The sequence below is a fragment of the Salmo salar genome, chromosome 14, assembly GCF_965601325.2.
Source record: "Salmo salar chromosome 14, fSalSal1, whole genome shotgun sequence".
Lineage (NCBI taxonomy): Eukaryota > Metazoa > Chordata > Actinopteri > Salmoniformes > Salmonidae > Salmo > Salmo salar.
In genome coordinates, this window is record NC_138304.1 from 46,665,780 (window position 1) to 46,681,316 (window position 15,537).

Below are 15,537 nucleotides of genomic sequence, written 5' to 3' on the forward strand. Positions count from 1 at the left end.
TAGGCGACAGCCACATGGTGGTGCAGTTGTCTAGGCTTAATTCTGGCACTTATCATCCCCCACAGATGAGCCATGCAATGATTTACATCCAGACCTACAAGTCAGGCTTGAATTCGCCATGCCAAAAGTTTTTCCCCAGGTTCATGAACAATGAGGATATTTACTGCGATTTCGCATTGTGATTACATTGTGAAAGATGTCTTCAATCATCACACCTTTGATCACACATGGGATGGAAATTATAGACATTTGATGTTCAGTCAATTTTAATGGGTACTGCAAGTGTGTTGTCTAATGTGAAAACACTGTAATGTACTGTAGTTTACAGTTTCCATTCAAAGGGCAATTTTGAAACATGTATCGTAACTGTTTTGCTATTGTATGAACTGGTTGTTAAACTCAATTGAGAAGATATCATTATTTTGTGTTTTTCTGATTAAACCAATGTACTCATTATATTTCACAGTAAACGTATATTTTGGATCAATGGTTGTGTGGTGAAAGATGCCTACAAACAAAATGAATGCACAATGAAAGGCACAATATGTATGACTAGCTGCGTTACAAGTGTTACCAGTTTGTAGTTTTGTACTACTAAAATTTACCACCTCCTTGTGATAATAGTACCAAAGATATACAAAAAAAAACGTAATAAAGACAGACAATAAATTAGAAAAATAGTGCGCCTGTTGAATAATGAGCACAGTAAGTTAGCAAAATGCCTCGGCAATAAGTGATCCAACTTGAGTGTTTATTCCCATTTATTGAATGTCTGTGTTCTATAATGACCATAATTTCTTTGCCAACATATTGTAATGACCCGGCTGGGTCATAAAGGAAAAAGAGACGGACTCTAGGTGTGCAGGTCAGAACACAGGTTTATTCCTAAACTGGGCTATTGTTCAGGCCACAGCCCACGCCGCTAAATGCCGAATGTACACAACTATACCAAGTCTAATTAATGTTTACTCCCATAGGAACAGATCAAGGCCCCGAACAGAAAAGAGAGAGAAGATGAGACAGTAATCCCTATTTATCATTTCCAAGTCCCGCGGGATTACCCATCATACACCCCCAACCTTTCCCTCTGTCCTGACATATTTAACCCCTGCTAGTAGCCATGAGAACCATAACACACCCACAAACACAGAACACAATACCGGGTCGTTACAATATGTTTTCATAAAAGTTATAGGAATGGAAAATCAAATCAAAGTTTATTTGTCACAATAGTCCGGGTAGCCATTTGATTACCTGTTCAGGAGTCTTATGGCTTGGGGATAAAAACTGTTGAGAAGCCTTTTTGTCCTAGACTTGGCACTGTATAGAAAAGGGTGAACAATGGAAAAGGGTGTAGCTAGTTCTATTCTATTCTTTTATTCGGTGTTACTGAAAATACGTTTTCCCTCCCCGTGCATCCATGCTCCTCCACACCACTGATGTCAACATTGTCGAGCTGTCAGTGGTGAGGCGCGTCGTAGCTTCAAGGGTGTGCGCGCTCTCGACACAGCAGGAAATATGGCGGCGCTCATGACTCTCACCCAGGTAACTCCAAATACGTACTTTCCAGATGTTTTTGCTATGGTTAAATGGTGTACATTAGCTAGTTATTCACAAATCTTGAAAGTGATTGAATTATATGGTAACCACCAGCTGAGAAGTCAAAGATTGATGCATGTCCCCTTGTTAGCTATCTAGCTAGCTGTTAGCATTTTCGCCAGCAACAGGAAGGAAGCCGACAATGTAGCTCAGTTGCTGTAGCTAAATGATTGCTGTCTAGCTGTAGCTATATTTTCTTAAAATCATGAATCACATTGACAATCAATGTTCACTATCGTAGTTGTGTCAGTAACACTGTCACTGTCAAACAATTAGCTACTAGTCTATTTGAAGTTAGCTTGTAGCCAAGTCACCAAAAGTTCAACTGCTAGCTGTTATCCAGTGTTTGTTAGCTCAGATGTAATTTCCTTGTTTATCTTCCTAATCGTCACTGTTTCTTATGGCTATTGACTTGCTCATCTTTATTACAAGTCATGTGGGTTGCTCCATTTAGAGATTGATCATGGCAGACTTGAAACCACTTCATACTGACAGTGACACAGATTTAGACACTTGATTCGATGTAACTTCACCTGTGACAACATAGGTTACATCTTTCAAGTCTCCCCCAAAAAGTGTTGAATGTAACTAGACCAAAATGTGAAAGTAAACGTGCTATTTCTTTAAAACTACATCTCCCCTGACGTTTCTTGATTTCTCTGCAGTTATCGAGTGGAAACCCAGTTTACGAAGTCTACTACAGACAGGTGAATGAATGATCATTTGTGCCATTCATGTTTGGTTTGTTACGCTTAAAATGTTGTCAATTTATTTGATATGTCTCTACATAAGCTATAGCCACTCTGCTCCTTCGTTCTACATTGCATTACATTGCAGTTGTAATTAGGGATGTGACAAATGAACAATCTTGCTTAAGGTTTAAACGGCCATTTTTAAACGAAAATCGTTTTCCGTTAAAACGATAAGAAAACGGTCATACAATTCCACGTCAATTTACAATGCAGAATAATGGCGCTATTACATATGTATGACCGCTAGGGCAGATTAATGAAGTTATATCTACCGCAACCCTTTAACAGACAGAACGAAGCTACAGTATAACATGTCGAAGGCGACAATTGATAACTTTTCAGACAATTTAAAACAAAAAGTGCCACATTAGGTCTGTACCTTGATATTATTTGGTTGACTGTAATGGTTGCCTAGTGATGGATTTGAGTCCCACTTCAGAAGTGACATTCCTTTACAGACAAAGTAAAACGACATTCCTTTACAGACAAATATCACTAGACAATGTTTCTTGTCGGCATTTGAAAACCCGTAGTGTAGCCTACCCTAACTGACAGTCAAACATGCCGTAGTGTAGTCTACCCTAACCGACAGTCAAACATACCGTAGTGTAGTCTACCCTAACAGACAGTCAAACAACCCGTAGTGTAGCCTACCCTAACAGACAGTCAAACAACCCGTAGTGTAGCCTACCCTAACTGACAGTCAAACATGCCGTAGTGTAGTCCACCCTAACAGACAGTCAAACATGCTGTAGTGTAGTCTACCCTAACAGACAGTCAAACAACCCATAGTGTAGTCTACCCTAACAGACAGTTAAACAACCCGTAGTGTAGCCTACCCTAACGGACAGTCAAACAACCCGTAGTGTAGCCTACCCTAACTCAGTCAAACAACCCGTAGTGTAGTCTACCCTAACAGACAGTCAAACAACCCGTAGTGTAGTCTACCCTAACAGACAGTCAAACAACCCATAGTGTAGTCTACCCTAACACAGTCAAACATGCCTTAGTGTTTCCTACCCTAACAGACAGTCAAACATACCGTAGTGGAGACGCTTTCAAGGGGCCACATCCCAATACGTCTAAAAACCGTAATCGACACAGGCTACTGTAATTTCATATGAGACCAAAACTAAGAGTAGGCTACCCCTCTAAGACATTGGTGCGGTGAATAGGCTAGGATATTCTACACGCAACAGACCGAAGACTGAACACATTTGCATCATTAGTGAAGATACCGAGCAGGCGGCCCAGGGAGAGAGAGACAGAAGCGTGCTCATATGTTTTGGTAATTCACCAAGTAGTTTACGTTTTGCCTCTTCTTCTCTGGTTTTATTTGAATTACACAACTGTCCCAGGCCTTTCCAGCCTATTGGCTATAACACAGAAAATAATGTATTGTTATAACTGAACTGTGATTTATAATTAAGTGGGGGAAAATACATGGTTTTTCGGTTAGGGATTTTTTGTTAACGTTAAGGATCCAAATCTTTAAACTTTTACACCCGTAAGTGTTGCAGTTCCAATGTTGCAGAGTGGCTGTATACAGGGCTAATGAGCAGAGTCGCTGTATACAGGGCTAATGAGCGGAGTGGCTGTGTACAGGGCTAATGAGCGGAGTGGCTGTGTACAGGGCTAATGAGCGGAGTGGCTGTGTACAGGGCTAATGAGCGGAGTGGCTGTGTACAGGGCTAATGAGCGGAGTGGCTGTGTACAGGGCTAATGAGCGGAGTGGCTGTGTACAGGGCTAATGAGCGGAGTGGCTGTGTACAGGGCTAATGAGCGGAGTGGCTGTGTACAGGGCTAATGAGCGGAGTGGCTGTGTACAGGGCTAATGAGCGGAGTGGCTGTGTACAGGGCTAATGAGCGGAGTGGCTGTGTACAGGGCTAATGAGCGGAGTGGCTGTGTACAGGGCTAATGAGCGGAGTGGCTGTATCCAGAAGCACAACCAGCTGATTACATTGCCTCCATTCCATTCCCCCATTGAAGGTGGATCTGGGAGACACTGGGACAGTAGGAGCTGCAGATGCTGCTCAGTTCCTGAAGAAATCAGGCCTTTCAGACAGTACCTTAGGAAAAGTGAGTAGCAGACACACACATACACCACACTAAGTAAACTGCACACTTCTAGGCATATCCAAGACTCCAACTACATACAGTACAGTTACACCATATTATTTGACTATTTTTCAGATCTGGGATTTGGCTGATCCAGAAAGGAAGGGCTTCTTGGACAAACGGGTAAATAAAATGAACCTCTCTTACTTCTTAATACCAATTAATGAATGATTTCCCACATGAACCACTGACCTGTTCCTCTGTTCCTCCCAGGGTTTCTTTGTAGCGTTGAGGTTGGTGGCCTCAGCTCAGGGTGGCAACGACATCAGTCTCAACAACCTCAACCAGACTCTAGCAGCACCCAAGTTTGTGAGTGATACTTTACTTACTTACCACCAACTATATTGTCCTCTTAGGGAACATGTGTTTGCACTATCATATGTATTATTATGTTTTAAAACAAAAGTAGAAACTTGCACTTGATCTTCTCAATCATTTCAGCAATGAAAACAAGAGGAATGAGTTAGCCTGCTAACCTGCCTAAATATTCGGAAATCACTTTGTTTTAGAAGGTTAACATTTACATTTCAGTTATTTAGCAGACGCTCTTATCCAGAGCGACTTACAGTAGTGAATGCATACATTTCATACATTTCCCCCCCCCCCGTACTGGTCCCCCGTGGGAATCGAACCCACAACCCTGGCGTTGCAAACACCATGCTCTACCAACTGAGCCACACGGGACATTAAGCTTTAAATAGGAATGGTCTAATTGACTCAACAACCAAAAAACACGTCTAACGCGGAACTCAAACCGGCTGCACACGTGCGCCATCATGCATTAATTTATTTTGTCCCCCCACACCAAACGCGATCACGACACGCAGGTTAAAATATCAAAACAAACTCTGAACCAATTACATTAATTTGGGGGACAGGTCGAAAAAATTAAACATGTATGGCAATTTGGCTAGTTAGCTTGCACTTGCTAGCTAATTTGTCCTATTTAGCTAGCTTGCTGTTGCTAGCTAATTTGTCCTGAGGTATAAACATTGAGTTATTTTACCTGAAATGCACAAGGTCCTCTACTCCGACAATTAATCCACACGTAAAACGGTCAACCGAATCGTTTCTAGTCATCTCTCCTCCTTCCAGGCTTTTTCATCTTGGAACTTATATGGTGATTGGAAGCTAAACTTTCATAGTATTACCACTACGACCAGCAACAAAGTTCGTCTTTCAATCACCCACGTGGGTATAACCAATGAGGAGATGGCACGTGGGTACCTACTTCTATAAACCAATGAGGAGATGGGAGAGGCAGGACTTGAAGCGCGATCTGCGTCAGAAATAGGAATGACTTCTATTTTAGCCCTTGGCAACGCAGACGCTTGCGAGCAGTGTGGGTGCAATAATTGAATAACATAGATTTGCACGAGACGCGAGCGGTGTAGTCAGGGTATAAGTTTCTTTCTTAATGTATCAGAAAATCAACAGTTATTTCTGGTTGTTTATTAAAGTTAGCTTGCGTTGATACCCCTCTGTGATCTAATCTTCATTGGGGTAATCTCAGTCATCATATCAGTTAAGAACTACAGTGGTCTTTATTGAAACAATCTAAGTTGTATTTGTATTGTTGCAGAGAGACACAAATACTCCGTTGCTCAGCACATCGCTGAGTACATCTTCATCTGATTCCCATTGGGCTGTAAGGGTGAGCATTAATACCTGTTGTACGTAGAAATTAATCAATCAATCAATGATAGATATACTGTGACTTCAGAAAGTATTCATATCCTTTAACTTATTCCACATTTTGTTGTGTTATAGCCTGAATTCAAGATGGCTAATAATGACAAAATGAAAACATGTTTTTAGATTTTTTTTGTTGAGAATGAAATACAGAAATATCTAATTTACATACACTAAGTATTCACACACCTGAGTCAATACGTCTTAGAATCAATCACCTTTGGCAGCGATTACAGCTGTGAGTCATTCTGGATAAGTCTGTAAGAGGTTTGCACACCTGCATTGTAAACATCTTGCCAGGTATTCTTTTCAAAATTCTTCAAGCTCTGTCAAATTGGATGTTGATCATTGCTAGACAACCATTTTCAAGTCTTTCCATAGATTTTCATGAAGATTTAAGTCAGAACTGTCCACTGTCTTCTTGGTAAGCAACTCCAGTGTAGATTTGGCCTTGTGTTTTAGGTTATTATCCTGCTGAAAGGTGAATTCATCTCCCAGTGTCTGGTGGAAAGCAGACTGAACCAGGTTTTACGGTCATGAAAATCCTGGATAACTCATGGATTTTTCTTATTGTGTTTTCCATGCCTGGAAAAGTTTAGGAAAATTATAAAATCAGAAAAGTAATGGAAATTAATTTATGTTAATGTAATTTATTTAGGCACAGTTTTAAAATAGTTTATCAATCAAATAAAAATCAACGTATCAGCCAGGATCGGAGTGTCACTTTGCGCGCATCACCTGCGTGTATGTGAGACAAGTGAGCAGTTGTTCAAGGAGAGTCAGAATTTGCAGCAGCAGGTAGGCCTAGCCTATGAAATATGAAAGGGAACAGACCAATAGCTAGGGAGCCATTTCAAAACATATCGTGTACCCTCTAGTTGACTGTTTAACTATTATTAGCATGTATTCATCATTCATCTTTCCACTAACACTTTTGAACACTATTATTGCACACAGAGTGAGTCCATGCAACTTATTATGTGACTTGTTAAGCACATTTTTACTCCTGGATGTATTTCGGCTTGCCACAACAAGGGGGTTGAATAGGGGGTTGAAAACATGATTCCATTTTGACATTATGGGGTATTGTGTGTAGGCCAGTAACAAAAAAAATCTATTTAATCTATTTTAAATTCAGGCTTTAACACAATTAAATGTGGTAAAAGCCCAGGGGTATGAATACTTTTTGAAGTCATTGTTTGTAGAACACATACCTTTTGTTAACAATCGACCTATACATGTTTGACAATGTATTCTTTTCATGTTGGAGAAATGCAGTGAGCTTAAATTCACAAAGTGATGACCAGAAATATGTTCATTATAAACAGGCATAAGTCAACACTGCACCATTAGTAGATGGGCCCTCTGAGCTTCTCTTCCAATGGGTTTAGAGAAGGAGGCGAGGAGTAACCTGTCTCTCTCCCCGTGTCTCTCTCCCCGTGTCTCTCTCCCCGTGTCTCTCTCCCCGTGTCTCTCTCCCCGTGTCTCTCTCCCCGTGTCTCTCTCTCCCCGTCTCTCTCTCCCCGTGTCTCTCTCCCCGTGTCTCTCTCCCCGTCTCGCTCTCTCCCCGTGTCTCTCTCCCCGTGTCTCTCTCCCCGTGTCTCTTTCCCCGTGTCTCTCTCCCCGTGTCTCTCTCCCCGTGTCTCTCTCCCCGTGTCTCTCTCCCCGTGTCTCTCTCCCCGTGTCTCTCTCCCCGTCTCGCTCTCTCCCCGTCTCGCTCTCTCCCCGTCTCGCTCTCTCCCCGTCTCGCTCTCTCCCCGTGTCTCTTTCCCCGTGTCTCTCTCCCCGTCTCGCTCTCTCTCCCTCTCCCTCCCCCTCTGTCTTGCCTTTCCTCCAGTCTGATGAGAAAAGGAAGTTTGATGACATCTTTGAAAGTCTTCTACCAGTCAACGGTCTTTTGTCTGGAGACCAAGTCAAACCTGTCCTGATCAACTCCAAACTACCCCTGGATGTGTTAGGAAGGGTAAGCACATGACAGGGTCCTGTCCAGAAACAATCTCTAGCCCCTACCCTACCCCCTTGCCAGGTCATTGGATAGGTATGTGGTAACAGTGGGAAAGCTGGAGCTACTACTATGTGTTCCCGTATACTAAGAAGTTAGCTATAACAGAAATTGTGACAGTTTGGTCATATTTTAGTTATATTCTGTTCCGTAGATTTGGGACCTCGGTGACGTGGATAAAGATGGACACTTGGACAGAGAGGAGTTTTCAGTGGTAAGTTGATTGTCTTGTATCTTGAGCTCATGGAGTTAAGACGCATTCCTGAATGAGGCCAATTAGCCTGGTTACACCTTGCATTAACATGTGGTTTTCGTCATCCTTTCATGACAATCCAATCACTAAGACACATCTATGCAAGGTATAAATGCTGCGAATGAAGTTTGCTGAACTATTTTCTCCATTCCCCTCCAGGCCATGCACCTGGTGTACAGGGCTATGGAGAAGGAGCCTGTCCCCTCCGTCCTGCCCTCCTCCCTCATCCCTCCATCCAAGAGGAAGAAGTCTGCGGGGGCTCTGCCTGGCGCCGTCTCCGTCCTGCCTCCCTTGTCTGCCCTCTCAGGCCTGTCTGGTCTGTCTCGGACAGCCAGCTCTCCTCCCCTGCCCGGCGCTGTAGCGGCTCTGCCTGGCCTGTCTGGTCTGTCTCGGACAGCAAACTCTCCTCCTCTCAAAGACACCCTACACTCCACCCCATCTCACGGAAGCATCACCTCCATCAACAGCACTGGCAGTCTCTCTCCTAAACACTCGTTCAAAGCCCCCTCACAGGTACGGTACAGTATAGAGCCTCTTCAATCCACACCCTGCCTGGTGAATGGGTAGGAATGCTATTACTCTGTCACATCTGTGTCTCAAATGACACATTATCCCCTAATCCCTATGTAGTGCACTCTTTTTGACGAGAACCCTATGCGGTTGTGAGATTATTGCAGACTATCCTTGATTCCCTCTATGTATTTGAGTTAGGGTTTATGACAGATGAACCATTCCAGTGGGTGAAGAGTTAGGGTTCATGACAGATGAACCAGTGGGTGAAGACCCTAACTCTGCACCCACTGGTTCATCTGTCATGAAACCTAACTCTTCACCCACTGGAATGGTTCATCTGTCATAAACCCTAACTCTTCACCCACTGGAATGGTTCATCTGTCATAAACCCTAACTCTTCACCCACTGGAATGGGTCATCTGTCATAAACCCTAACTCTTCACCCACTGGTTCATCTGTCATGAACCCTAACTCTTTACCCACTGGAATGGTTCATCTGTCATAAACCCTAACTCTTCACCCACTGGAATGGTTCATCTGTCATAAACCCTAACTCTTTACCCACTGGAATGGTTCCTCTGTCATAAACCCTAACTCTTTACCCACTGGTTCGTCTGTCATAAACCCTAACTCTTTACCCACTGGTTCGTCTGTCATAAACCCTAACTCTTCACCCACTAGGATGGTTCATCTGTCATAAACCCTAATTCTTTACCCACTGGGATGGTTCATCTGTCATAAACCCTAACTCTTCACCCACTGGAATGGTTCATCTGTCATAAACCCTAACTCTTCACCCACTGGAATGGTTCATCTGTCATAAACCCTAACTCTTCACCCACTGGTTCATCTGTCATAAACCCTAACTCTTCACCCACTGGGATGGTTCATCTGTCATAAACCCTAACTCTTTACCCACTGGGATGGTTCATCTGTCATAAACCCTAACTCTTCAGCCACTGGAATGGTTCATCTGTCATAAACCCTAACTCTTCACCCACTGGTTCATATGTCATGAACCCTAACTCTTTACCCACTGGAATGGATCATCTGTCATAAACCCTAACTCTTCACCCACTGGGATGGTTCATCTGTCATAAACCCTAACTCTTCACCCACTGGAATGGTTCATCTGTCATAAACCCTAACTCTTCACCCACTGGAATGGTTCATCTGTCATAAACCCTAACTCTTCACCCACTGGAATGGTTCATCTGTCATAAACCCTAACTCTTCACCCACTGGAATGGTTCATCTGTCATAAACCCTAACTCTTCACCCACTGGAATGGTTCATCTGTCATAAACCCTAACGCTTCACCCACTGGAATGGTTCATCTGTCATAAACCCTAACTCTTCACCCACTGGAATGGTTCATCTGTCATAAACCCTAACTCTTCACCCACTGGGTCATCTGTCATGAACCCTAACTCTTTACCCACTGGAATGGTTCATCTGTCATGAACCCTAACACTTCACCCACTGGTTCATCTGTCATAAACCCTAACCCTTCACCCACTGGAATGGTTCATCTGTCATAAACCCTAACTCTTCACCCACTGGTTCATCTATCATAAACCCTAACTCTTCACCCACTGGAATGGTTCATCTGTCATAAACCCTAACTCTTTACCCACTGGAATGGTTCATCTGTCATAAACCCTAACTCTTCACCCACTGGAATGGTTCATCTGTCATAAACCCTAACTCTTCACCCACTGGAATGGTTCATCTGTCATAAACCCTAACTCTTCACCCACTGGAATGGTTCATCTGTCATAAACCCTAACTCTTTACCCACTGGGATGGTTCATCTGTCATAAACCCTAACTCTTTACCCACTGGAATGGTTCCTCTGTCATAAACCCTAACTCTTTACCCACTGGTTCGTCTGTCATAAACCCTAACTCTTTACCCACTGGTTCGTCTGTCATAAACCCTAACTCTTCACCCACTGGGATGGTTCATCTGTCATAAACCCTAACTCTTCAGCCACTGGAATGGTTCATCTGTCATAAACCCTAACTCTTCACCCACTGGTTCATATGTCATGAACCCTAACTCTTTACCCACTGGAATGGTTCATCTGTCATAAACCCTAACTCTTCACCCACTGGAATGGTTCATCTGTCATAAACCCTAACTCTTTACCCACTGGAATGGTTCGTCTGTCATAAACCCTAACTCTTTACCCACTGGAATGGTTCCTCTGTCATAAACCCTAACTCTTTACCCACTGGTTCGTCTGTCATAAACCCTAACTCTTTACCCACTGGTTCGTCTGTCATAAACCCTAACTCTTCACCCACTGGGATGGTTCATCTGTCATAAACCCTAACTCTTTACCCACTGGGATGGTTCATCTGTCATAAACCCTAACTCTACCCACTGGAATGGTTCATCTGTCATAAACCCTAACTCTTCACCCACTGGAATGGTTCATCTGTCATAAACCCTAACTCTTCACCCACTGGTTCATCTGTCATAAACCCTAACTCTTCACCCACTGGGATGGTTCATCTGTCATAAACCCTAACTCTTTACCCACTGGGATGGTTCATCTGTCATAAACCCTAACTCTTCAGCCACTGGAATGGTTCATCTGTCATAAACCCTAACTCTTCACCCACTGGTTCATATGTCATGAACCCTAACTCTTTACCCACTGGAATGGTTCATCTGTCATAAACCCTAACTCTTCACCCACTGGGATGGTTCATCTGTCATAAACCCTAACTCTTTACCCACTGGAATGGTTCATCTGTCATAAACCCTAACTCTTCACCCACTGGTTCATATGTCATGAACCCTAACTCTTCACCCACTGGGATGGTTCATCTGTCATAAACCCTAACTCTTCACCCACTGGAATGGTTCATCTGTCATAAACCCTAACTCTTCACCCACTGGAATGGTTCATCTGTCATAAACCCTAACTCTTTACCCACTGGAATGGTTCATCTGTCATAAACCCTAACTCTTTACCCACTGGAATGGTTCGTCTGTCATAAACCCTAACTCTTTACCCACTGGTTCGTCTGTCATAAACCCTAACTCTTCACCCGCTGGAATGGTTCATCTGTCATAAACCCTAACTCTTCACCCACTGGAATGGTTCATCTGTCATAAACCCTAACTCTTCACCCACTGGAATGGGTCATCTGTCATAAACCCTAAATCTTCACCCACTGGTTCATCTGTCATGAACCCTAACTCTTTACCCACTGGAATGGTTCATCTGTCATAAACCCTAACTCTTCACCCACTGGTTCATCTGTCATAAACCCTAACTCTTCACCCACTGGTTCATCTGTCATAAACCCTAACTCTTCACCCACTGGTTCATCTGTCATAAACCCTAACTCTTCACCCACTGGAATGGTTCATCTGTCATAAACCCTAACTCTTCACCCACTGGAATGGGTCATCTGTCATAAACCCTAACTCTTCACCCACTGGTTCATCTGTCATGAACCCTAACTCTTTACCCACTGGAATGGTTCATCTGTCATAAACCCTAACTCTTTACCCACTGGAATGGTTCGTCTGTCATAAACCCTAACTCTTTACCCACTGGTTCGTCTGTCATAAACCCTAACTCTTCACCCGCTGGAATGGTTCATCTGTCATAAACCCTAACTCTTCACCCACTGGGATGGTTCATCTGTCATAAACCCTAACTCTTCACCCACTGGAATGGGTCATCTGTCATAAACCCTAACTCTTCACCCACTGGTTCATCTGTCATAAACCCTAACTCTTCACCCACTGGAATGGTTCATCTGTCATAAACCCTAACTCTTTACCCACTGGAATGGTTCATCTGTCATAAACCCTAACTCTTTACCCACTGGAATGGTTCATCTGTCTTAAACCCTAACGCTTCTCCCACTGGTTCATCTGTCATAAACCCTAACTCTTCACCCACTGGAATGGTTCATCTGTCATAAACCCTAACTCTTCACCCACTGGGTCATCTGTCATGAACCCTAACTCTTCACCCACTGGGATGGTTCATCTGTCATAAACCCTAACTCTTTACCCACTGGGATGGTTCATCTGTCATAAACCCTAACGCTTCAGCCACTGGAATGGTTCATCTGTCATAAACCCTAACTCTTCAGCCACTGGAATGGTTCATCTGTCATAAACCCTAACTCTTCACCCACTGGTTCATATGTCATGAACCCTAACTCTTTACCCACTGGGATGGTTCATCTGTCATAAACCCTAACTCTTCACCCACTGGAATGGTTCATCTGTCATAAACCCTAACTCTTCACCCACTGGAATGGTTCATCTGTCATAAACCCTAACTCTTCACCCACTGGAATGGTTCATCTGTAATAAACCCTAACTCTTCACCCACTGGTTCATCTGTCATGAACCCTAACTCTTTACCCACTGGAATGGTTCATCTGTCATAAACCCTAACTCTTTACCCACTGGAATGGTTCGTCTGTCATAAACCCTAACTCTTTACCCACTGGTTCGTCTGTCATAAACCCTAACTCTTTACCCACTGGTTCGTCTGTCATAAACCCTAACTCTTTACCCACTGGTTCATCTGTCATAAACCCTAACTCTTCACCCACTGGTTCATCTGTCATAAACCCTAACCCTTCACCCACTGGAATGGTTCATCTGTTATAAACCCTAACTCTTCACCCACTGGTTCATCTGTCATAAACCCTAACTCTTCACCCACTGGTTCATCTGTCATAAACCCTAACGCTTCACCCACTGGTTCATCTGTCATAAACCCTAACTCTTTACCCACTGGGATGGTTCATCTGTCATAAACCCTAACTCTTCAGCCACTGGAATGGTTCATCTGTCATAAACCCTAACTCTTCACCCACTGGAATGGTTCATCTGTCATAAACCCTAACTCTTCAGCCACTGGAATGGTTAATCTGTCATATACCCTAACCCTTCACCCACTGGGTCATCTGTCATGAACCCTAACTCTTTACCCACTGGAATGGTTCATCTGTCATGAACCCTAACACTTCACCCACTGGTTCATCTGTCATAAACCCTAACCCTTCACCCACTGGAATGGTTCATCTGTCATAAACCCTAACTCTTCACCCACTGGTTCATCTGTCATAAACCCTAACCCTTCACCCACTGGGTTGGTTCATCTGTCATAAACCCTAACTCTTTACCCACTGGGATGGTTCATCTGTCATAAACCCTAACTCTTCACCCACTGGTTCATCTGTCATAAACCCTAACTCTTCACCCACTGGTTCATCTATCATAAACCCTAACTCTTCACCCACTGGAATGGTTCATCTGTCATAAACCCTAACTCTTTACCCACTGGAATGGTTCATCTGTCATAAACCCTAACTCTTCACCCACTGGAATGGTTCATCTGTCATAAACCGTAACTCTTCACCCACTGGAATGGTTCATCTGTCATAAAACGTAACTCTTCACCCACTGGAATGGTTCATCTGTCATAAACCCTAACTCTTCACCCACTGGAATGGTTCCTCTGTCATAAACCCTAACTCTTCACCCACTGGGATGGTTCATCTGTCATAAACCCTAACTCTTTACCCACTGGGATGGTTCATCTGTCATAAACCCTAACTCTTCAGCCACTGGAATGGTTCATCTGTCATAAACCCTAACTCTTCACCCACTGGTTCATATGTCATGAACCCTAACTCTTTACCCACTGGAATGGTTCATCTGTCATAAACCCTAACTCTTCACCCACTGGGATGGTTCATCTGTCATAAACCCTAACTCTTCACCCACTGGGATGGTTCATCTGTCATAAACCCTAACTCTTCACCCACTGGAATGGTTCATCTGTCATAAACCCTAACTCTTCACCCACTGGAATGGTTCATCTGTCATAAACCCTAACTCTTCAGCCACTGGAATGGTTCATCTGTCATAAACCCTAACTCTTCACCCACTGGAATGGTTCATCTGTCATAAACCCTAACTCTTTACCCACTGGAATGGTTCATCTGTCATAAACCCTAACTCTTTACCCACTGGGATGGTTCATCTGTCATAAACCCTAACTCTTCAGCCACTGGAATGGTTCATCTGTCATAAACCCTAACTCTTCACCCACTGGTTCATATGTCATGAACCCTAACTCTTCACCCACTGGGATGGTTCATCTGTCATAAACCCTAACTCTTCACCCACTGGAATGGTTCATCTGTCATAAACCCTAAATCTTCACCCACTGGAATGGTTCATCTGTCATAAACCCTAACTCTTCACCCACTGGAATGGTTCATCTGTCATAAACCCTAACTCTTCACCCACTGGAATGGTTCATCTGTCATAAACCCTAACTCTTCACCCACTGGAATGGTTCATCTGTCATAAACCCTAAATCTTCACCCACTGGAATGGTTCATCTGTCATAAACCCTAACTCTTCACCCACTGGAATGGTTCATCTGTCATAAACCCTAACTCTTCACCCACTGGAATGGTTCATCTGTCATAAACCCTAACTCTTCACCCACTGGAATGGTTCATCTGTCATAAACCCTAACTCTTCACCCACTGGAATGGTTCATCTGTCATAAACCCTAACTCTTCACCCACTGGAATGGTTCATCTGT

General features: G+C 43.4%; 1 protein-coding gene across 2 annotated transcripts in view; it reads left to right on the plus strand.

Annotated features, from left to right (window-relative positions):
- The first annotated feature begins 1,401 nt into the window (after positions 1-1,401).
- LOC106569607 (epidermal growth factor receptor substrate 15-like 1) overlaps positions 1,402-15,537 on the plus strand; it is a 79,627-nt gene continuing 65,491 nt past the window's right edge. The window contains exons 1-9 of one of the 2 annotated variants that reach the window (XM_014141137.3): positions 1,402-1,545; positions 2,265-2,306; positions 4,342-4,431; positions 4,546-4,593; positions 4,684-4,779; positions 6,053-6,124; positions 8,000-8,125; positions 8,319-8,378; positions 8,577-8,930. In XM_014141137.3, coding sequence (XP_013996612.3) covers positions 1,519-1,545; positions 2,265-2,306; positions 4,342-4,431; positions 4,546-4,593; positions 4,684-4,779; positions 6,053-6,124; positions 8,000-8,125; positions 8,319-8,378; positions 8,577-8,930 — 915 coding nt within the window. In that variant the 5' untranslated portion in view covers positions 1,402-1,518. The remainder of the gene's footprint in view (positions 1,546-2,264; positions 2,307-4,341; positions 4,432-4,545; positions 4,594-4,683; positions 4,780-6,052; positions 6,125-7,999; positions 8,126-8,318; positions 8,379-8,576; positions 8,931-15,537) is intronic. The other variant, XM_014141138.3, reaches the window with a different exon arrangement.